At 36.5% G+C, this 25,604-nt stretch overlaps 1 protein-coding gene across 1 annotated transcript in view; it reads left to right on the top strand.

The window, feature by feature from the left end:
• Positions 1 to 25,604, top strand: part of CPE (carboxypeptidase E) — a 129,397-nt gene that overhangs the window by 76,501 nt on the left and 27,292 nt on the right. The window contains exon 2 of the mRNA XM_044680441.1: positions 24,025 to 24,221. Within this exon, the coding sequence (XP_044536376.1) occupies positions 24,025 to 24,221 (197 nt within the window). The remainder of the gene's footprint in view (positions 1 to 24,024; positions 24,222 to 25,604) is intronic.

Raw genomic sequence — 25,604 nt, 5'->3', positions numbered from 1 at the left:
AAGAATATCAAGGGAAATAATGAAAAAAAATGTGAAGGAAGGGGGCCTAGCAGTACCAGATATTAAATTATACTATAAAGCAGCAGTCATCAAAACAGTATGGTACTGGCTAAGAGACAGAAGGGAAAGATCAGTGGAATAGACTTGGGGTAAGTGACGTCAGCAAGACAGTGTATGATAAACCCAAAGAGCCCAATTTTTGTGACAAAAATCCACTATTTGACAAAAACTGTTGGGAAACTTGGAAAACAATATGGGAGAGATTAGGTTTAGATCAACATCTCACACCCTACACCAAGATAAATTCAGAATGGGTGAATGACTTGAATATAAAGAGGGAAACTATAAGTTAAGTGAACACAGAATAGTATACTTGTCAGATCTGTGGGAAAGGAAAGATTTTAAATCCAAGCAAGAGTTAGAGAAAATTACAAAATGTAAAATAAATTATTTTGATTATATAAAACTAAAAAGCTTTTGTACAAACCAAAACAATGTAGCCAAGATCAGAAGGGAAACAACAAACTGGGAAAAAATCTTTATAACAAAAAACTCTGACAAGGGTCTAATTACTCAAATATATAAGGAGTTAAATCAATTGCATAAAAAATCATGCCATTCCCCAATTGATAAATGGGCAAGAGACATGAATAGGCAATTTTCAGGTAAAGAAATCAAAACTATCAATGAGCACATGAGAAAGTGTTCTAAATCTCTAATAATTTTAGAAATGCAAATCAAAACAAATCTGAGGTATCACTTCACACCTAGCAGAATGGCTAAAATGAAAGAAGGGAAGAGTAATGAATGTTGGAGGGGATGTGGCAAAATTGGGACATTAATGCATTGCTGGTGGAGCTGTGAACTGATCCAAGCATTCTGGATGGCAATTTGGATCTATGCTCAAAGGGCTATAAAAGAATGCCTTCCCTTTGATCCAGCCATACCATTGTTGGGTTTGTACCCCAAAGAGATCATAGATAAACAGACTTGTACGAAAATATTTATAGCCGTGCTTTTTGTGGTGGCAAAAAACTGGAAAAGGAGGGTATGTCCTTCAATTAGGGAATGGCTGAACAAACTGTGGTATATGCTGGTGATGGAATACTATTGTGCTAAAAGGAATAATAAACTGGAGGAATTCCATGTGAACTGGAAAGACCTCCAGGAACTGATGCAGAGTGAAAGGAGCAGAGCCAGAAGAACATTGTACACAGAGACTGATATACTGTGGTAAAATCAAAGGCAATGGACTTCTGTACTAGCAGCAATGCAATGACCCAGGAGAATTCTGAGGGATTTATGGAAAAGAATGCTACCCACATTCAGAGGAAGAACAGCAGGAGAGGAAACACAGAAGAAAATCAACTACTTGAATATGTGGGATGATGAGGACATGATAGTGGACCGAAAGTACCACACCAATGCAACTATCAACAATTTGGAAATGGGTCTTGATTAATGACACACATTAAAACCAGTGGAAATGCATATTGGCCAGGGGAGGGGGTAGTCGGGGGGTGAAGGGGAAAGTAAGAGCATAAATCTTGTAACCATTTTAACTTTTCTAAAATATAAATATTAATAAATGTTTAAAATTAAAAAAAGAATTCATTTCCTACTGATAACTGTTAAAATATTATTTGTTTCTTTTCCAAAATTTTATGGTATGATTAATATTCAGGTCATGTTTCTGTTTTAATTTATTGGGGAATGTATTATAAAATGTTGGCTTGCATTGTCATATACTTCTGTGCTGTATAATCCTTCTGGATCTCATTTTCCTAGTCTGTAAAATGAAGGGATTGATTTAGATTACTTATTAGGTAGATTTTGGCTGTAAATCTCTGATACTTTGACTTATGGTAAAATAAATGAGTCAATGGAGGAGAAAAAATGGAAGAGCTAAATCTGATGTATGTTATAATTAAGAAAAATATAAATGGATATTATAAGAAGTATGAATATTTTAATTAAGGCCATGTTGGTAAAATATAAAATGACCACGTGCCTGCTAAGATCTAATTCAAGTTCCCCGTCATACCTTCTCTCCACCTCTCCCTCGTGCAAAGAAGAGACTGACCCAATCAAGTCCTTTCTATTTAAGCTACACTTTACATTTGCTCACATCATCATGTAAGACCAGAAACCCATTGAATTATGGGAAATGTAGTTTCCAAGTCCTCTAAACATCCACAGAAAGTTTGTTATATATCTAAATATTTAAAACTCAAATGAGCCCCAAATACCTCTCAATGGAACCCCAAAACTTCCAAATAACATATGTAAATGGAGGGAGGTACTCATACCACTGAGATCATAAATTACTCCAAGTATTAGTGAACATAGGAAACTTCCTAATAACCAAGGTAATCAACAAAGGAAGAGTCTCTTATCTTCTAGTAAACTTCTCTAACACTAGAGAAACAGAGGCTAGATGACTACTACTCAAGAATATTGTGAGTGGGTTCTAACATTAAATTATATTTGACTAAATGACCTCAAAGGGACCTTGAGACTCTCTTAAAGTTTATTTTTCAACATATTACATGCTAACACTTGGATTTAAGAATTTTATATCACAATCTATATTTTCCATGAAAAATTTTCCATTATATCATTTATTATTTTTTATCAGTGCTAGCATTTGGTATTAAACTCTATTTAATGGGTTCCCAAATTATCTGATCTAGCTCTTCCCTATACAACATACTTGTAGAAAAATATTACAAAATGTTAGCTTGCAGAATCTAATGGATTTCCTGTTTACTTTGTGCTAGACACTAATGCAAAAATTGATCCTAAGAATCCAAGCTTTTCCTGGGCCAATGAAGATACTTTTAAAGTCTAGAGTGACATTTTAGTGATTATTGGGGATTCTGTATTTATGAAAAGGTTTACAATGAAACTGAGATGTCCTATAAATACTACACATCTGTCACATGCCATAGTGAACATCTCAGTGCCATAACTTTAAATATTAGGAGATACACTCAGTTTTTTTAAAGAACAAAGTAAGGCCAACATTTGACAGTAAAATATAAAGCATTTCTATTAAGAAGAAAAACCATAAACTGGAAGAAAAAACTTGAACAAGTCTAGAAACAAGAGAAATCTGTTAATTACCTTTTTCTTAATTAAAAAGTTAGTAGGAAAAAAGTTACTAGAGATGTATTTTCTTAGTCTAAGTGTTAGAAAAAATTATTTATGGAAGAGCCATCTGTATTCTGTATAGTTAACTCACCCACACGGACCGAATAATCTGCTGCAGATGAAGTCATCTGAAGCTGTTTACATATATGTGTATAGACATATTCTATACATATATATCTATATGTAGGTATACACACACATATACTGATGTTTCTCTAAATTGTCCTCAATTTCAAGCATTTTCTTACCTGTAAGAGGATGTCCATATCTCTGTCTGACTTGGGGAGAAACTTAATAAAATAAGTGTGTCACTTGGAAGCTCAGAAAATAGAAGGGAGGGGGCAGAAAGGCCCTCCTTATTGTAACTTTTTTTGAAGGGGGGATAAAATTCTTGGATTTTTTTCCACCAAATGGATAAAGAAAATAAAAATTATTGTATTTCAATTTTATTCTATATCATATATTTATTTTCTAAGTTTTAAGGTTTTACATTAAGAAAGCACCTATACCTCTGACCCACTGAAATATTTGGAAATATGATTGGAAAACAGAATAGCAATGATAGGTTTATTACTAGAATTGAAGATGACCTTTCTGAAAAAAGAAAGTTCTTTCTTCTTTGCATTTTTAATTTGTTCTTTTTCATTCTAAGAATAGGGTTCTAATAGCAATTTAACATTATGGTTTTTTAGTTGCACAAAATTAATCATGTTGGCATAATAAAACATACTTTTATTATCATATGATTATAATGTAATCCATATGTAACATTGGTTATTAATCCCTTTGTCTAGAAGGGATGTCTTGGAGCTAGAACCACCCTGATGAAATTGGGTCTTTATAAACTTCCCAAAGCTATACTTAAATATTAGGAGATCATATTATTTAAATGTTTATCCTTCAGCTTTTTTAGTTCTGGGGAAATCTCTAGATTTCAGATCCAAGGATTGTCTGTTCAGTGTGAAGTCACTGGGAAGCATGACCAGTGAATTCATATGCTTCCCAGTGAATTCAGACCATTCTCATAGAAAAATATTGCTCTTCAAATTAGGGTATATGATCATAATGGAATGCTATCGTGCTATAAAAATTGAATGAACTAGCTACTTTCAGAAAATCTGTAAAGGCCCACATGAACCGATGCAAAGTGAAGTGAACAGAACCTAGAAAACATTGTACACAGTAACAGCAATATAGTAACAAAGATCAACTGTTAATGACAGCTTTTTCAGCAATACAGTAATCTAAGCTAACTCTAAAGGATTCATAATGAAAAATGATATGTATCTTCAGAGAAAAATCTGGATGCAGATTGAAGCATGCTATTTTTCACTTTATTTTCTTTGTGGATTTAATATATACATATGTCTTCTTTCACAACATGACTAATATGGAAATATGTTTTACATGATCACATTATAGACGCTGTAGCAAATTGTTTAACATCCCAGAGAGGGGAGAGAAGATATTGGGAAGGGTGAGGAGAGAATTTGTAACTCAAAGTTTTGAAAAATGAATTTTAAAAATTGTTTTTACATGTGACTGAAAAATAAAATATTATTGAGACAAAAAAACCGACCATCTTCCTAACTATTGCTCCTCATCAGAGAGAGCAGTGTAATAGAAAAAGTGATGAACTTGGAACTAGGAAAACTCTAGGTTCAAATCTAGCTTCTGACATTTTCTATCTGTTTGACCATGGTTAGTAAATCTTTTGGTTTCTGTGAGCCCGAGTTTCCTTATGTTTAAATGGAGATAATAATACTGTCTACTTCATAGAGTAGTTGCAAAGATCAAATGAGACAATATAGGTAAAGATCTTATAGGTACTATGTAAACATGAACTGTTATGAATTTGTAGCAGACACATCATTTCTCAGTGAATCCATCTCATGAAAGTGAAGTTGACAAAATAGAGGAAACTCTCTAAAGTACTTTGGAGCTGAAATTTATCTGAACACAGTTTGTGTGAAATTTTTTGTTATTTTTATACAGAAGATGTTAAAATTAAAAGGAATTGAATAGATGATTATAATAATAGCATTTCTATAGCAATTTAAAAGTTTGCAAAACACTCTAGATATGTATATCTCTTTTGATCCTCACAATAGCCTATAGGTATGGGGCTGTTACCATCCCCACCCACCTTTTTTTAACAAATGAGGAAACCGAGTCAGGTTAAATGTATTGTTCAGGATCATATGGCTAAATAAATAGTAGTAACTTGATAAATTCATAGAAATAAATATTTAGGCAACCACAAAATCATGAAGGGAGAGAAAATAGGAAAATTTTCTCCTACAAGTAGTATCCAAGTGTTTAAATATAGGCTTAACAATACACAAGATAAATGGGATTTGTTATGGTTAGAGAGAGCTTTGCCTCTTAAAATCACAGTCCTTTATGATTCTCAGTTCTTAAACAGAGGAAGAACTATCTTTTCTTTTCTTTCCTCTCCCACTCAGTGCTTCCTCATTAGGAAGCTCTTGCTATTTTAAATAAAAACACTGAGGTTGCACAGTGATTCCCAAAGTGGGTGCCACCGCCCCCTGGTGGGTGCTGCAGTGATCCAGGGACACGGTGATGGCCACACTTTTTTTGTATTACATTCTATTCTGAGTTCAATAAGTGGTTTCATAATTTCCAGGGGGCGCTAAGTAATATTTTTTCTGGAAAGGGGGCGTTAGGCCAAAAAAGTTTGGGAACCACTGATTTAGAGTTACTTTTCTATTCAGTTACCATGTCGATTCTTATCGTTCATCAAAATGTAGACCATTTTGAGACATCTGTTACTTAAGTGCATCATTTAAAGGCTTTTAGCTAATTTCTTTTTTTAAATATGTGTCCTGTTGGATGGCACACTAGCATGAAGCTATAGTCCCCCTATAAGACTGTAAGACTATGAGATTCATTTGTGATTAATTGATTGAGATATTGAGAAAAACACTAAGATGAGTTTAGCGTGAGAGAAACCTTAGACCTATCTGCCTTTCTTCTCCATTGGCACCATGGATGGAGTGTTAGACCTAAAGTCAGGAAACCCTTAGTTCAAATCCTGCCTCAGATTTTTTACTCATGATGTGATCCTAGCAAGTCACTTAACCTCTGTGTGCTTCAGTTTCCTCATCTGTAAAATGGGATAACAACACCAAATCACAGATTGTTGTGGAGATGAGATGAGATTATAAAGTGTTTTGTGAATTTTAAGCACCATATAATTGCTAACAATTTTTATTATTTTCTAGTATTATACTGTGCGATGATACTTGCCATCTATGTTCCGAAGTTACCAAGAGTACAGGAGCAACGTTTTTCTAATTTTTGAATCCAGGTGCAAGGCTAACTCCCCTTTCTTCTTATGACCAAAGAGGTTATAGTAACCTGGTTTTTCTACTCCCAGAATAATTTCAGATTTACTAGTTAATATTAAAGAAACAGGAAAGGATATAGTAAATGGAAAACAAAAGAAAGAGAAAGGCTAATCTGTCTATTCCCTTTATAGCATTTCTCTCGATTTTCATTTTCCTCAATTTTTATAAAGTGCCTAAAGGATACTTTACATAACTTTTTTTCCCCTCCTTCAAAATTAAGGACCTGGCATGAATGCCTATTTATGCTATAATGGGTCAGGATTAAGTCTTTTAAGCCCCATAACTGTTCCTCACCCTGGCATTAAGGGATGCATTGTGGAAGAAGACAGCCATCCTCCTTGATATTAATTCTGAAATATTAATAAATAACCTGTTATAAAGCTGGGATACTTTAAGAATCTGTGATCTCATTGATATGTGGGATATTCCCTCAATTAACTCAGATCGTTTGCCCTCTCTTTCTTAGTAGACAATGTTGGTGAATTGCTGTTCCCCAGATTTTCCTTATTTGCTGGTCAGTGTTCTGGAGAGGAGCCTTTGCGAATGTAATTGGGCTAATCTTTAGACCACAAACGTACACATACTGACTCAGATAACTGCAAATATTTATTAAACACATAAGGAAAAAAAATCTCCATCTTCAAGGAGTTCACATTGTACTAGAAGAATATAACACAGACACATTAAAAAGATTTAATTTGAATAAATAAAACCTAAATAAAACATTAAAAATTGGGGAAAGGTTTCAAGTCAGCTTTCCCATAAAAAGGTAACATCAGAGCTGAACCCTGAGGGAAGCTAGGAATTTTAACATTTATATAGTTCTCTAAGGTTTGAAAAACATTTGACATCCATTATCTCATTTGATCCTTACAATAACCCTTTGAGGTTGATGCTGTTATTATCTCCATTTTATAGATCAGGTATAATTAAGTAGGGTTGAATTATTTTCCCAGGAAATACTGCTAAATATCTGAGACAAAGTTTTCACTCATGTCTTCCTGAGTGCAAGTCCAACTCTCTCCGTTCATGATCTCAGTTAAGAGTTAGAAGTGAAGAGAGAGTAATAATTGCTCAGGTACATGCTACAACCTATGAGGATGTATGGAGTTGGAAGATGAAATGTTAGTAGGCTAGTTTTGCTGTATATGGAATTTACATAAGAGGGAATAATAAGAAATAAAGCTGGAAAGGGTAGTTAGGAACCAGGAGACAGAGGGCTTTAAATGTCAGGCAGAAGAATTTGTATTTTATCCTACAGGCAATAGGGAGCCATGGAAGTTTTCTGAGCAGGGGATTGAATGACTTAGTCATGCTTGTACCTTACGAAGTTATTCTGGGCAGTTGTATGGAGATTGATTTGGAGACAGGGAGAGACTTGAAAGTAGAGAGAGCAATCAAGAAGCTATTGCTACTTATAATACCATTCAATAATATAAGCAAGAGCCAATGAGGACTTACATGAAGGAAGGCCTGTTACTGAACTCTATTTGCTTGAGAAATTTTCCTTTTTTTTACAACCCTTTCCTTCTGTCTTAGAAAGAATCAATTTTAACTCAAAAGACCAGTAAAAGCTAGGCAATTTGGGTTAGGTGACTTGCCTAGGGTCATACAGCTAGGAAATGTCTCAGGCCAGATTTGAACCCAAATCCTCTTGACCCCAGGCCTGGTCCTTTATCTATCTACCCACTGTGCTGACTTACCTGGCTACCCCTTTGAAATATTTTCAACTTGGTACTAGCAGCCAGAGTTTCTAATAAGCTAGTATAGACTTTGAGGACTCAGGATCATTGTTGTGCCATAAAGAGACATAAGAGCAGGGCTTCAGTAAAGACTCAGAACAATATTAAATATTTAGAACTTTTTGGAAACTTTTCATGTTCAGCCTGTGTTGACTCTTGGACAAACACACCCCATATATATATATACAATATTGCTTCCTTTCATTTCTCTTCCAGTTCTAGTGTTCCATGATTTGGCAAATTAAGGTCTACACCTATAGATTTCCATCCCATTTGCCTGTCCGCTTACATCTTTCCAGCCTGGGGAGGAGAGGAAATGCCAAGAGGAAAGCCCAAGGAAGCCAGAGATTAGAGGGCTGAAGTGAGACCTTTCCTGTGAAACACTTGAGAAAGAATACTTCACGTTGTCCGGAGAGATCTTTTCCATTATTTACAGATTGTTAGCATTGACAAAATCTCCTGAACAGAGAAATCTTATTAAGAGCTCAAATGCCATTGGCCAATTTGGGGTACTAGATATCCAGAGAATCAGATAAATTCATGAACAGAAGTAGTTCGAATTGATTTTGAAAGTCCAAAGACACATAACCAGTAGGCGATGGGGTAGCTTGACTTTCCTGGGGGAGCAAGATTCCACTGCGACTTGGCTTGTTTATTTCCCTGATTGAGTGAAACTGCCTTTTTCATTTCCTGTGACCGGATACATGGCGAGCAAGCAGCCTTGTGTGCCCCTGGAGCTTTGAGGGCATTATGTGCGTGCACTAGATAAAGCAAACATTATTGAAGTGGCACACAGGAACACCTAATTAGAGCTAATAGGAGAGACATCTATAATATCCTGGATCCTGGCCCTTTCGAATGCGATCTAGGCTTCCAGTTCTTCCTCTCATTAACCTCTGGCAATCTTTCACACATCTCTTTACCTTTTCTCTGTGACTGAGTCCACTCCACAATCCAAATCTGGTTTTTACTTAGCAGAGGAAATGGAAAGAGGTGGTTTATTGGTTGGAAAAGTATGGCTATTTGGTGTCATGTAAATGGTCACTGTTGCCCATCTGCCCCCATGCCCCCAACAGCGGTGTCCGTAGATGCTTTGAGAATGAATATTGAAAATGGTTCTAATCATGAAATGGAATCTCTTCTGTTGACCTCTATAATGAATTAATTCTATCTGAAAAATTCTTCTCAGCATTTTCAAGTGTTTTAAGAGCTGTCATTATTGTTTGTCTACAATGGTCTGTTTGTAATTGTACTCTTGAGGGAATATTTTCCCTACAAGGAGACAAACATTGAGTTTTATTTCCAAAATAGAGCTGCAGCTCTGGCTTGGTGTTTTCCAGACTGGCCACCTGGGGTTTCTTTTTTTTCTTTCTCATATGTGAGAAAGAGATTTTCTTGAGATGTAAAGCCAAATATTATAGTTGGGAAATGACAAAAAAAAGAGAGTTGAATAGAACTTCTAAATTGTAAAACTGCTTTTCAGTCTCACACTTTATGGTGTCTGATTATGATGTAAGTGGTTTGTTTTGTTGTGTCTTTCTTCTTTGGTTTGTTTTTGTTGTGTCTTCTCTTAATTTCTCGCTGTTCTTACTGTTGTCCTTTCTCCTCCAGTATTCCCTAAACTACAGAGCTTGGCTTCCTCCATCTTGCTGTAGTTATTTGGAAGCCAGTCCACTTTCTTTTGTCTAGACTACCCCTCCTATTATGCTTTCCTCTGCAGGAAGGAAATGTAGATTTTTGCTTCTTTCAGCCCTGGTTCCTGAAATTAGCAATCTCCAGGTTGTTTTTATAGCTTTTCTAACGAGTGACAGAAAAAGTTACAAGGGTATAGAGGTCTTAAAAAGCTAGTGCCTCAGAGCTAAGTTTCAGTATTTCACATCTTCCTCTTTCTTGTCTAAACTCCTTCTCCCCACCCCCACCCCAGATCTGGTTCCTTGTCAACCCTTTCTAAGGCTTAAATTCCCTATTTATCTTCCCCCATCAGGCTGTGTGAAACTTACCTCTCTTTTTGCCAAGAGATGCAGAATGTGTAGAAATAATAAGCTTGGATTCTGCATCTGGATGGATAGAGAAAGCTGAGGTGCGGAGGGAAGAGAATCCCAATTTACAAACAGTTGCACCTGCTCCTCTCTGGAATGGGTCTTTCCTTGCCAAAGCATAGGCTGTGGATGACCACTTTTGGGTACGCTATGGAGGGAATTTTTGTTCAGATGCTGATTGGACAAAAAAATGGTTGCTGAGGTCCCTCCAAGCCTGGGATTCTGTTACTGTTTCTGATAATGGGAAGGACAAGAACCGGCCAGAGGTGTAGGTAGTCTAGCATTCTCACTCATATAATGCAAGGGTGGAGGAACTTGTCCAATTATTTGAAGAAATTTTTTTGCCTCTTCATTTGCTGCAGAAAGTATTTGATTCAGAAACTGGAATCCATCCCTTTACTTAGACACAACTTCCTTATGTGTTATAGTTTCATCTATTAGAAGAATGCCAGTATTGATAGGATTAAATTTCTGTAGTGGTATGCTAACTCATTGAGTCCCCTGAGCTCTGGGCTCACACAGCCCTCTGTTCTTGTGCTCTCCAAAGAGCCAAGGGTCATACATATTCTCTTTTGGGCTCATTTGTCCTTAAACAAGAAAATCTTCAAACGTGTTTATGTCTAGATTTCCCCAGGAGTGGATAACAGTCCCCAGCCATCCTACAAGCTCATAGTGTAATAAGTGTCTGTCATGTAGAAGAAAACCTTTATTTCACCCCACATAAAAATGTAGAAGGTATGAAAGCCTCAGAGGAGCCCATTAACAGATACAGAAAATCCTCAAAGGACTCATAAGCTGTGTTCAGAAGGGAACTAAACCAGAGGTAGGTTGTTAGTGGGCCCAAACCCCAAAATTCTGATGACTTTTTAGACTTCTCATGGGGTCTTACACAGTTCCTCCCATACTCAGAAATTCTAGAGTTGGGAGTTGCCCTGAAGGCTGGTCTTATCCTCCTTCTCTGCCCCCATGTTTTCCTTTATCCACTGGATGGCTAGACTATTCTCCTATCTCATTTAAGAAGTTGGTTTTCAGGGACATTTGTCACGAACTCTGCTAGGTCATGGAGGCAAGCAAAATTTGCTTTTATCATGTGCTTCTGCAGGAATTCTGGACATTCTCTCACTGAATAGCTTGCTTCTTGTTCTTATTCTGGAAAAAGCTCTTAATAGTTTCCATTCTCTTGGTGGAGTTTGCAAGAAAGGTGTGGATAAAATGTAATCCTATTATGGCTTTCTGTTCCAAGGCAGCACTAAAGGTTCCTGGTGAGTAGACTGTGCACACATACACACAGGTATTCTCTTCCACCAGTCACCCTCCCACTCCATTTTCAACTTCTGAAATCAGAATAAGAAAAATATGATTTAAAAAATGATTGGAGCAGGTTAGATCACATTGGGAACATGGTTGGTTCACAATGGGACGGCTTCTCCAGTAAGAGTCCCATCCTTCCCAGAGCCCTAGTCCATTTGTCTTCTTGAGTGCATTGCTGAGCCACAGCCCCCAGCCACCAGAAAATTACTGTGAGTCTTCTTTGTCCTCAGTCGTAGGGGAAGAGAAATATTCATCAAAGTGAAAGGCCATCTTTTGAATATTAACATTTAACCGTGTTGTTCTATAACAACAAGATGTGATACCACTCTTGCCGAAGATATCAACATGAGTATCACAAAGAGGGCAATCGAGGGCAGATTGCAACACATAAATGACAAGAACTTCAAAAGGAGAACTGGTATAAAGGTTGTTATGAGGAGTTGTATGAGAGGCTGGGCAAGTAGCAAGAACGAGTCGACAGGTGCACAACCAAAGTCTAGCCAGAGCTCCCCTGAGGAGACACCTCTCTGGTGAACTTTTGGGAGAATATGAACGAGTCACACCTGAAAGGCAAGAATGATTGAGTTATAGTCTGGATTAATGGAAGGGACCCCAAAATTCATTATAAGATCACTGCTCCATTTGTGTCTTTGAGAATAGTTAGGAAGAGTTTATCTTGTCAGGTCATGGCTATTTATAGAAAGATGTGAAGGGATGAAATTAAGCCCACTTACTGTGATTTATGTCCAATCTTTGCTTCATGGTGTGAAAACCTCATAAATGAATGCAAGAAGAAATAATATCTGTCTGAGTTAGCTTCTTTTTGATTGAGTCAAAATCTTCTCTGATCTTCTTATCCTGGGTAATAACATAAAGTAGAAGCATATATTATTTGTCATCTATAATTTCTTCATTTCCATTTTTTGGTATCTCATTAAAAAATCTTAACCAATTAAGAACTGTTGAAATGCACTGATATTTCTTTGTCCTTCTTAAGCCTATAGATACATTTTTAGGGCAAGAGTGTAGAGAGGACAGAATTTCTGGCATCATTGCTTCTTTATATTTAAGAGGAAATGCTTTCAATTTATTTCAGAGTTTTTCATTGTGCTCTAAAGACCAGGGTGGTATAGCGAAAAGAAAACTGACTTCATCAATGCAATGGGTGTTAGGGAAGTTCTTAATGGATAGGCACTAGATTTACATTCTTTTTTTTTTTTAAAGTCAAGATATTTTATTTTACCAATTACATGTAATAACAATTTCCCACATAAGTTTTCTGAAGTTTTATGATCCAAATTTTCTTCTTCCCCCCATGCTTTCTCCCTTCCAGAGATGGTAAGAAATTTGATCCTTTATGTCTAAATCATATACTCATTTTGACCTTATCTTGGTATAGGGTGTGAGATATTGGTCTACACCTAGTTTCTGTCATTGTTTCCTAGTTTTCCAAGCAGTTTTTGACAAATAGTGAGTTCTTATTCCAAATTCTGGAATCTTTGGAGTTATCAAATACTAGATTGTTAAGGTCTTTTATTCCTAATCTATTCCATTGATCCACCAACCTATTTCTTAGCTAGTACCAGACTGATTTGATGATTACTACTTTAGAGTACATTTTGAGATCTGGTAGTAGTAGGCCACTGTCCTTCACAATTTTTTAAAATTAATTCCATTGATATTCTCTATTTTTTTTGCCCTGTCGAGGGCAGGAATTATTTTTCTTTTCTTAATTGTATCCCCAGCCTGTAGCATAGTGCTTGACCTCATATTAGGTGCTTAATGGAGATTTATTGAATTGAGTTCTTTATTAAAATGGATTTTAAAAATCCATTATATATAGCAGGTATTATTGAAATAGTGAATATTTAGCATTCTGAAGTGATGTCATTTTTGTTGTTGTTCAGTCATTTCAGTTATGTCCAATTCTTTGTGATATCATTTGGAGTTTTCTTGGTAAACATGCTGGATGGTTTGCCATTTTCTTCTTCAGCTCATTTCACAGGTGAAGAAATTGATTGTAGAAAGGTTGAAGTGACTTGCCCAGGTTCACAAAGCTAGTAAGTGTCTAAGGCCAGATTTGAACTCATGAAGATGAGTTTTCCTGACTCCAGGCCCCTCACTTTATCCACTGTGCCACTTACTTGCCCTATTCTCATTATTATTCTGGTATTATTTTATAGCAAAATAGTTCTTGAAATAGTTATGATTTTCTGTGGAGTCTTATAAGGAACACCAAATAGAAAGGGAAGTTAGGCTGCATTAATAGCATTATATTGTCTAGAGAGAGGTAGTAGTCCTGCTCTAAATATAAAGTAGGGAGCAGTGTATGGGAAATTATTCTTTTCCTGGTTCTTACTTTGTGTTTAAAGGAAAATCCTTCAGATTTCCCCCCACCTGGTCTTAGATTCCTTTTGTGGCAACTCCATAGAGAAATTGGCTTTTACCAAATATGTTGGGACAAGTGCTTTGAAGATTAACAGGTATTTAGAAAAACTTGTTATGGCAAAACAATAAATTCTCTCATTTCAAAGAATGGTAGCTATCTTTTTTTTAGATTGAAAAGTATAATCAGTGCATATTGAATTGAATTAGATTGAGGTGTAGCAGAAGGAATGGAATGTTTCCTAGAATCCTCAGGCAGAAAATCGTCCTTGAGAAATCCTTTAGTCTTGCTTTCTTTCTTTGGGAGGAACCATAACTGAACTAGACCAGACAGATGACAAATAAGTCTTGACTGTAGGAGACTATTTGGTGGCTTACACATCAGAATATTAAAATTATATGTAGATGCTAATGCATAATTAATACTTCTGAAAATAATCCTGTAATGCATCTCTGGAAAGTTTCACATTGAATGCCCATTAGCTATGGGATGAAATACAATTTCATTTTTGAGATGAAGTTCAAATAGCTACATTTATTTTATTTCATTTATGTTATGACAGCTGTGGAGTAAATCATTAGACAGGAGAACATATCTTCCTTTTTTTGTCGTGTAGGCAGTTTTTGTCTTTTCTTTGTTTCTCTTCTTTCATTCTGTTCTTCTCTTCTGGAAAGAAGGAATCTATTTTTTATAACCACTCCCATCCTCTGCATATGCTTAATTGATCCCTAGAGATTTGTTTCTTCTTTGGAAATGCATACAAAATTTTCATATTATTAGTGCTTGAACATTTGCAGATTAATGAAGTTCTTCCTGGCAAGCTCCGGGAAGCCTGGAGGAATCTTTGAAAGAAATTTACAGGTTATAAATATTTAAGACTATCAAGCAAATGGAAATAATTAGCAACAAAAATGCCTTTAGCTCATGTACGCTAAAGGCTTCTCCTCTTGCAGACATAAATTCAATCTATCCCATTCTTACAATGGTGTCTACATTAGCTCAAGGGTTATACTCCTTACATTACCATTTCGTTGTATTTCTTAAAGTGATTGATAATATATACACTTGTTTGAAGATAGTTTTTTAAAGAAATCTATTGGGATCATGTCTGCCTCAACACTTTGTAATAGTTTGATTAATAGGTAATCTAGTTCTTCAGCAGCATGTGATTTCACCCCAGTGCTATGCAGAGAAACACCCAGTATTCCAAAAGTATAACTGACCCAGGCGACTGGTTCAATAGCAGAGGATTAAATATATATTTTTCACTTATGTGTTCATTTAAAAAATTTATACTCAAGAAAGAATTGATTTATTCCTACATATAAGAAAAAAAGACAGAATCTCTCAGATTCTACAGACCAAATTACAAAGTTTTATCCCCTTTTTCCTTTGAAAATGATTTACTGATATCTTTCATTATTATATCAAGTCATTTTCAGATACACTCTCTATGCCCTATTGCCCCTAGCGACACAACTTTCCCTTGTAACAAAACTTAAGTTAAGTAAAAACAACTATACAGAATAACTGTGTCTAACCAATGTAACAATCTGGCAAACTATAGTATGCCTTAGTAGCTTTCTGTGAAGAGGCATCCTTCATCTACAAAGGGATGGGAAGTATGTTTCATCATCTGTTCTTTGCTATGATATTGGACTATTTTCTTGGCTCAGAGTTCAACATCCTTTTATTTACATTGTTTTCATTGTTGATATCATTTACCTGATTTTTAGATTGCCCAAGGTAGTTTATGGTATAGTTGTTTTGTGATGTTAATGTACTGCTTCTTGATGAAGTGACCCTTGCTATTTTTTTTCCCAAGAAGAGGTCTTTGATGCTATATTGTCAAATCTTTTAGATACTTGGGGCAGCTTTATCCAGAAAATAAGGTACTTGGTAATAGCAACACCATAAATTTAAGAATCTTTTCAGGAGGAAGGATAGAGAACAGTCTTGGCAGAATTACCTCTCTTCTTAGACACTTTGATTTAACCCATGCCTAATGACTATGGAATGCTGCCTCAGAACCTTTCTGATCCATTTAATGGTCTTAATTCCTTTCAATATTTGTGGCATATTGGCAGGTCTTGCTGGTTTAATTCCAGGATCCATTAAAAAAAGTTTCATTGTATTTAATTTAAATCATTATAGAAAAGCTGAGCAATAGGCTACATAATTTTAATGCAATAAGGTTTTATCCAGAGTTAATCCCTTTTATATCAGATTTGGCACTTTTTTTTCTTTTTAGGAAAAAAGTAGTTCAGAATATTCTAGAAAAAGTATTTTGTGTATATGTATGGAATCTGAAGTTCTGCGGTATTTCATTTTTGTGATGTTGAAAACTTTAAATTTCAAATAAATATCTTGGAAACTTTAAATTCTGCCCATTATTCCCTTTAGGGTCCTTTATTCCCTTTTCTTCTGCCATTCCATCCATGCACCAGATTATACCTTATCCTTGGAATTCTTTAGCTTTTTCACTATCACTAAACAATTTCTGATTTTCCATTTCCTGACTTCATTGGCAGAAAGATTGGAATTTGTCCTCCTTTCTAAACCTTTAAGGATAATTTTTAATGAGTGTCCACTTTGCTTATGTTTTTCTACATGGATTTTAAGGAAAAAATTGGTTTCATAAATTTCTTTGTTGGTGAATTATTTTTAGTACTTCTGTTTGCTAAGTGTCACAAATTCTTATTTTTACTTGTTAACATCACAAAAGCAGGTAAACCAATTCTAATGGATGTGGATTTCTGCAATCTACATCATTTTGGAAAATTAATTCTTTTTTAGACTCTAGAGATAGCTTTCTGATTCATTTTGACTGAATGCAGTACTAGGAGTCCTGAAGTACTATACTGAATGGATTACTAGTCTGATACCGAAAAGCATGATTCTTGTATATTTTGGAAACCTATACAACATTTCTCCTAACTTCATTGGTATCTGTAGATCTTAATTAAAGACATTAGAAATTATATTTTATCTTGTTCTAAGCAGGAAAACCTGAATTCAAGGAACACCTCTTTTTAATTTTTTATTTTTTTATTGATTAAGAACATTTTCCCATGGTTACATGATTCATGTTCTTTCCCTCCTCTCCTTCTCTCCTTCCACCCCCCTCCTGTAACCATTGAGCAGTTCTACTGGGTTTTACATGTGTCATTGATCAAGACCTATTTCCATATTATTGATATTTGCACTAGATTGGTCTTTTAGAGTCTACATCCCTAGTCATGTCCCCATCGACCCATGTGATCAAGTAGTTCTTTTTCTTCTGTATTTCTGCTCCAACATTTCTTTCTCTGGATGTGGATAGCGTTCTTTCTCATAGGTTCCTCAGAAATGTCTTGGATCATTGCATTGCTGCTAGTAGAAAAGTCCATTACATTTGATTGTGTCACCAAGTATCCATCTCTGTGTATAAGGTTCTCCTGGTTCTGTTCCTTTCATTCTGCATCAATTCATGGAGGTCTTTCCAGTTCACATGTAATTCCTCCAGTTCATTATTCCTTTAGGCACAATAGTATTCCATCACCAACAGATACCACAATTTGTTTAGCCATTCCCCAATCAAAGGGCATCCCCTCATTTTCCAATTTTTTGCCACCACAAAGAGTGTGGCTATAAATATTTTGTACAAGTCTTTTTTCTCAAGGATCATCTCTGACATATAACAGCTATATGATTCTGGAAAATTGGGCTCTAGGCAAACCTATAAGACACCAAGTTGTAGAGAAGTTGTATCAACCTGCTTTGGTAGGAGTTTTCTCATCTCAGAGTTCTCTGTACCACTAAAATCATAGGTCTAGTCCAGGGGTCGGCAACATATGGCTCTTGAGGCATATCTGGCTCTCTTGAGGGCCAGATATGGCTCTTTCTGCAGGAACCATAAAGTCATTTTTTTCAGGCACTGTTACAGGAGCCGCACTGTGAACACTGTACGGCTCTCACAAAATTACATTTTAAAAAATGTGGCGTTTATGGCTCTCATGGCCAAAAAGGTTGCCGACCCCTGGTCTAGTCCCTATTCCGATTCCTTACTCTGTGACAAATGGAGGTGAATGAGCCAGGATGGCTATTTTATCATTTTAGGAAACTCCCAGTATGGGATAGCCACCACCAAGCCATGATTTTATGTCCTTGGTCTCACAGCTGGTAAGTCTCAGAGGAGAGATGTATGGAGTCTTCTTGACTCCATGCCAGCCTGTTCACTCTGGCAGATTGCTTATAGCCCTAGTTTTTTAACCTAGGAGTTAAAAGGAACTGAAATCAGAACTTTTTCTTTTTATAACTGTAACTATTTGACTTCTTTCATAATTCTCTGTATTTCATTGAATGCATTTACCAACATCATTCTGAGAAGGGCTCCCTAGGCTTCTTGCCAGAGGGATGCACAAAAGGTTAAGGACCCATTTTCTAGAGAGTTACAGTTCGGTTCTATTGTTTATATGTGGAGTTCAACATTTAGACCAGTGCTAACTAAGAGTGAGGGAATAAAGTGTGAAGCCTGAATGGATTTGATTTGTTAGATGAAGGTTCACCTCATGCTGCTGGGTTTTTAATGACTGCTTGATTAATGAATGTGTGCCCTGTAGGATAATTGGAAAGTCATTAGCTCTCCCTACATGAAGCCGAGTGAAAGGCAAAGCATCAGGGATACTATTTCTAAATATATATAATGCAAATGGGGTTGGATGAATTTCCAAAATATGATGGCAATAAATAAATCTGTTACTTAGGACCTCTGGTTTGCTCTTTCAGGAGGAGCAGAATATATCAGCTGGTAATGGAAGGGAAGATAAAAAGGAACATTTCAAAAACAAATCCAATGACTACCCATCAACTCACCCTTAGTAACCAGAGAGGCTGCTTTTCCTCTCTGCTGCTAAGAGAGGGATGAGATAACACCTGGGCAGTTACGGGCATTCACTCACTTTATCCAACTAGGAATTGATGTACCTGGTGGCTGAAACCCTGCATAAATCTGGGGTTTGTTCATCTGAGGAGTCAATGTAAACAGGAAGGACTGTGCCATCTGTTTCATTTATTAGTCTGCTTGCAAATTCAGTCCCCAAAGTCTCAGGAAAAAAAGCAGGGCTTTCTAAATAAGAAGAAGTTAAGTGGGAAGTGTGTGGGGAAGAGAGACAGGCAGAGAGATAGATCAGGAGAGATAAAGACACAGAAACAGGGTAGAATCAGAGTTATAGAAGCAAAGACAGTGACAGAGAGAAGAATCACTTTGAACTCTGTTTTTCCTTTTGCTCAAATGAAGAGACAAAGGATCCTAAAGGCAAAGCGGGAGCCTCATTATGACCAAAATAGCCTGTGCAGCTGCTTGTTGAGGCTCTCTCATGAGTCTCCTGTGTTTGGTGGCCATGGAGACTAAGCTTAGCATTTCATGGGAAATGAGTTACACAGGGCATCCTTGTCTCTACCCTTTTCCTAATTTCACAACTTCATTTCTTGCCTAAGACCATTATATTCAAGAGTTGAGAAACCAGAGGTGGTGATGATGAGATTAAGATGATGATGGTGAGGAGGAGGAGGAGGAGGAGGTGCAAGAAGAAGAGGAGGATGATAAACCACAACTGAGTGAGGCTGAATGTAACTGTACCTCCTTTTCACAGAACACCTGGAGATGAATTGTTTTATAAAATATATCCAGCTTGCCTTTGTTCTGGTGGTGATTTCTCAGGCTGTTCCATTTCTCTTCTACCTTACTCCATTTCCCACAGATCAAATGAAAATGCAAACGCATCAGTCAGCTTCCTGACTTCTGCTTTACTGAGGAGCACTAATCGATTACATTCTATTACCATATATCAATATTTTTTTTAATTTTTTTTAATTTTTTTAAACCCTTAACTTCTGTGTATTGACTTATAGGTGGAAGAGTGGTAAGGGTAGGCAACGGGGGTCAAGTGACTTGCCCAGGGTCACACAGCTGGGAAGTGTCTGAGGCTGGATCTGAACCTAGGACCTCCCGTCTCTAGGCCCGGCTCTCAATCCACTGAGCTACCCAGCTGCCCCCATATATCAATATTTTAAACATAAAGGCATAACATAGTCTTGCCTTTGCCTACTTTGGTTCAAGAAAGAATCATGGGGGACATATTGGCTCCTTGTTCTCTAAGAGAGGTCCCTTGGAGAGGGAGAGGAGGATGATAGGTTCATAGATCTAGAGCTGGAGAGGATTTCAGAGACCATCTAGACCAGGGGTCGGCAACCTTTTTGGCCGTGAGAGCCATAAACACCACGTTTTTTAAAATGTAATTTCGTGAGAGCCGTACAGTGCTCACAGTGCGCGCTCCTGTAACAGCACCTGAAAAAAAAATGGACTTTATGGTTCCTGCAGAAAGAGCCATATGTTGCCGACCCCTGATCTAGTCAACTGCTCCATTTTTTCAGATAAAAAAACTGAGGTCCAGTGAGGTTGTGACTTGCCAAAGTTCACACAGTTATAAATGAGAGAGGAAGGATCAAACCACTCCTGTGACTCCAGAGTCAGGATTCTTGCCATTGTCCTATGCTATCTCCAGAATAATGAAGATATCTACCATTTTGCATGGGTTACAATGGATTTTAAATTCTTCTGAGAAGTAATGGGAAAAATCTCACCTTGCATCCATAGGAGGCAGCATATTATTGTGGAAAGAGTCTTCAATCTGGGGTCCTATCTGGCCAGCATTCAAATTCAGGTTTACTATATAGCTTGGGGCAAGTTATTTCCAGGTTTCAGTTTCATTTATGGCAGTTGGATGGCCCAGTGGATAGAGTGCTGGTCTGGAAGTCAGGAAGGAGTTGAAATATGATTTCAGGCAATTACTAGCCCTGAGATTGTCACTTGAACTCTGTCTCAGTTTCCTTTTCTGTAAAATAGAAGCAATAAAGATACCTCTTAGGGTTGTTATGAGGGCCCAATGAGATAATGATTGTAAAATGCTTAGCATAGTGTCTGATATGGCATAAATGTTATGTAAATGTTAGCTATTAGTCATTATTATTCATTTGTAAAATGAAGAGGTTGGACCAGCTGACAAGGTCTCTTCCCATTCTAAATCTCTCTACTTTGGGGTTTAGAATGGGAAGGTCTGAGCTCACCTAGTGCAATCTTTTATTTTAGAGATGAAAACTTGAAGGCCGATGAAGTTACTAGTTAATAGTTAGGAGGCAGAGTCCCAGAGTTCAGACTCATGCCCTCTGACTCTTTATTTAATATTATTACCAGCTACCTCATGGATACTCCCTTTGGGATCCAGAAGATCTTTTTGTAACTTGGAACTATAAGACTATAAGTTAACTTATAGTCTCACTGGACCTCAGTTTTTTTATCTGAAAAAATGGAGCAGTTGACTAGATCAGGGGTCGGCAACATATGGCTCTCGAGCCATATCTGGCTCTCTTGAAGGCCAGATATGGTTCTTTCTGCAGGAACCATAAAGTCCATTTTTTTTTCAGGTGCTGTTACAGGAGCGCGCACTGGGAGCACTGTACGGCTCTCACGAACTATTTAATAACTATAAGTTAAATTTGCGATATAGTTTCCAGAAATGGGTTAAGTGAGTGGAACTGGAATGTCTCTAATAACTCCTTATTCACACAAGGCTTAAGGGATGCTGTTCTGGTGTCTTAGAAGTTCTTTTGGTTACTGGGAACTCACATTTTCCCCAGAAGCTGGTTATAAACATATAGGCAGCATAGTACATTGGAAAGAACTCTGGACTTGGAGCCAGGAAAAACCTGGATTCAAACTCCGCCTATCTTATTCTAGGTTTCTGGCTCTTGGCAAGTTATAATCTTGGCAAGCTTTAGATTATTCATCTGTAAAATGGGGATGATGAGACTTGTGTGACATATACCATATGGCTGTTGTAAGGAAAATTCCTTTTAAATGTTACCAGTGATAATGGAATGGGAGTTATTGTTGAGTAATATCTGTGGCTCTTCTGTTGATTAGATGGACACACCTAGAACTAAGAGTAAATGGAATCAGGACATGAATAGAAAAAAAAAGAGTTCATGTGATGAGAGAAAAATATTTCCATTGCTACTATTTCCAGTTTTTAATAAAAATGGCTACTTTTAGCCATTTGAAAAATAGTTGAAAAAACACAAAAACTGAAAAGGTTTGTATCTACTAGATGAGAGATTCTTAACTTTTTCTGTGTTGTGAAGCCCTTCTCAAAATAATTTTTAAAAATGCATAAAATTAAATACCCAGGGCAAAAAGGAGGCCAATGAAATTGCAATAGTTTCTCTATGTCTGTCTGTTTCTGTTCCTCTTTGTCTCTCTTTTATCCATCTTATCTCTCTCAGTCTGTCTTTCTGTCTATCAATCTCTGTGGTCTGGGATTCAGGGTTAAGAACCCTGGTATTAAAAGGAAAAGATGCTGGGGAGAAGGCTATCTCTGCAAGAAAAGAAGGGCAGGTTATATATAAATAGTTGTACTCCTGCTTAGACTTCATCATTAGATTAAGATTAGCATAAGCCTAGGAGAAGAGGTCATACAAGGACGTGGTTCTTTATGATTAGAAATCATGCAGACACTCAAGAAACTCATTAGAATGAAGCTTAATCAGTTACCATCTTGACAGGGCAAGAATCTTTTTACCTTAGCTGTGAGGTGCTCCTGTGTTTTCCAAGGTGATTGATTGCTGCAGACCTGTCATCAGGCCAGGGAACGGAGAGAGTAGGAAAGTACAAGGCTAGAGAGTATTTCTTCTAATACTTGTCTTGAGAGGCAGCATGATATAGTAAGTAGTTTAAGTGTTATGCTTGGGATTGGGAATATTTGGGTTTGAATCCTGACACTCATAGTTATTAGCTGTGTGATCCTGGGCAGGTCTAAGTCTGCACCTCAGTTTCCTAAGAAATTTCCTAAGAAATAAAGTGGGCATAATTGTACTTGCCTCAAAGGATTGTTCTAAGGCAACTACTAATTTCTATTTTTTTCAAAATGCTTCTTTAAGAAATAAAAAAATAAACTTTAATGGAAAAGAAAATAGAGATCTAATGGTTTGATTATATGTGATAGTTCAGAAACTTAAGTACCATAATGAATTAAGGGGAAAATGAATGTAATTTCCAAGGTATTTGTAAGTGGAATAAAGGGTGTAAAGCACTTTGTAAACTCTAAGACCAGTCACCATTCAGTCTTTTTTTTTAAACCCTTAACTTCTGTGTATTGACTTATAGGTGGAAGATTGGTAAGGGTAGGCAATGGGGGTCAAGTGACTTGCCCAGGGTCACATAGCTGGGAAGTGTCTGAGACCGGATTTGAACCTAGGACCTCCCGTCTCTAGGCCTGACTCTCACTCCACTGAGCTACCCAGCTGCCCCCATTCAGTCTTATCCCTTCCAGATATCAGTTTAGTAAAAGGAAAAGTTGGCCATAGTGGCTTAAATAAAAATGTTGAGCTGAGCCTCTAAATGTCTAAAAGAGATAAAAATGCTTTTCTTGCCTCTCTCTGAGGTCTATTTTGAAGGGTAAATAAGATTGTGTGTGGGAATTCCCTAATAGCAATAGCTAACAAATGATATAAAATTTTTAAGGTTTCCAAATCCCTTTTTATATATTGATCTTATTTGACTCTGACAACTAACTTGGGAGGTAGATGCTATCATCGTCCCCATTTCTAAAGTGAGAGAGGTTAAGTAATAATAATAAATGATACAACAACAGTAATGATAATAGTTAACATATACGTAGTACATTAAGGTTACGGATCAATCTACATATTTTATCTCGTTTGACCTGAATAACAGCCTTGGGAGTCAGGTGTCATTGTCCCCATTCTACTGATGATGATGCAGGTGGAGAGAACTTAGGTGATTTGTCTCAGGTTATACACCCAGCAAGTGTCTAAGGTAATAATTGAACTCAGATTTTCCTGATTCCATGTTTAGTGCTCTGTCTCCCCTGCCATCTAGCTGGATGTAGATGGAATAAAAAAGGGGGAAAAAAGAAGGAATTTAGGTATAAATAGATGTAATCATATATGTGTTTGTCTTTTAGGTGAGCCTGAGTTCAAATACATTGGGAACATGCATGGTAATGAGGCTGTTGGACGTGAGTTGCTCATCTTCTTGGCCCAATACCTGTGCAATGAATACCAGAAGGGGAATGAGACAATTATAAACCTGATCCACAACACTCGAATCCACATCATGCCTTCACTGAATCCTGATGGTTTTGAGAAAGCAGCATCTCAGGTGGGTGTAAAGAAAGTAAGAAAATAGTGAGGTTTTTTTTTTGTTTATGAATATGCAGATACATAAAACATACGAATATGTTTATGTGCAAACACATAAATAAAAGGAGTTTAACTATATTGGTAACTCAAGAGGACACATTGAGAAGAGACCGATTAATTACTAGAGTGAAGAGCATTTAACTAGGAAGCAGAGAATAGCATTTATTAAAATGAACCTCAGCATGCATTTTATTAATAAGCTTATTAATGAGTTTTTTCAGCATTGTTAAATAAATAATAGTTTTTCAGGTTGTTGATCAGGCAAATTTCCTATTAAAACCTTAAATTTTTGGGAAATATGAGTAGATAGAAGAATATCATTGTTGACTCAGATTATGTCCATATGTATTGTTTAAGGAAATGAATCAATGATTTGGTATGATAGCTCCCTCTACTGAGTTTAGAGGAGAAGGACTGGTTTTCCCTAAGGACAATGTTTTAGTGATGAAAAGACTTTGCTTTGAGTAATCATGGAGCCCACTTCCAAACTAATGTGAATTAATACACGTTAGCTTCCAGGAAAACTGGTGAAAGTGATCCCAAAGTTTTGTGTGTTGTTGACTTTTTTGGAGAGAGACTATAAATTGTGTGGGTTCCCCTTACTTTTTGGATACTTTTATACCATTCTGGTTATTTGAAATAATCTACTTATTTTATGAAATGTTACAACATTTAATATTTACCTCTTTTATTTTTAAAGTGTGTCTTCCAAAAAAACCCCACCTTAATGGAAAAAGAAAACAAAGACCTAATAGTTTCATTATATGAGGCAGTCTAGAAACTTAAGCCCTACAGTGAAGGAAGGGAAAAATTAATGTGATTTCCAAAGTACTTGTAAGAAAAATAGTAATAATTATATATATCTACAGTCTCTGTCTGCCTATTTATCTGCTTATCTATCTATCTATCTATCTGTATCTGTCCATCTGTCCGTCTATCTATCTATCTATCTATCTATCTATCTATCTATCTATCTATCTATCTATCTATCTATCTATCTATCTATCCAGCTGTCTGCCTGCCCATCTGTCTGTCTACCTATGCCCTTCCATTCTTCTGTATTTTGTAGAAGTTTTCAGTTCTTTGAAATTGTGTAAAATAAATATTTTTACTTTTGTTTTCCATAGTATCTTTGACCTACAGTCCCTAAAATAATTGAAATTATCCATTCTTTAAAATAGGAAAGAATTAGACCCCTAAAATAGATTATACTTGTTCCAAACAAGAAAATTCACACAAGATGACATGTCTCTGCTTTTTTAGATTCCCCCCTGAATGAAGCATTTTATTATTTGAGTAGGACCCCAAAAAACACAAGACTAATGTTTTCTTTGTCCAACTC

The sequence above is a fragment of the Gracilinanus agilis genome, chromosome 6 (genome assembly GCF_016433145.1).
Source record: "Gracilinanus agilis isolate LMUSP501 chromosome 6, AgileGrace, whole genome shotgun sequence".
In the NCBI taxonomy this organism is placed as follows: Eukaryota; Metazoa; Chordata; class Mammalia; order Didelphimorphia; family Didelphidae; genus Gracilinanus; species Gracilinanus agilis.
Note: the sequence above shows the minus strand (reverse complement) of the source record. Positions and strands in the feature narration are given on the sequence as shown.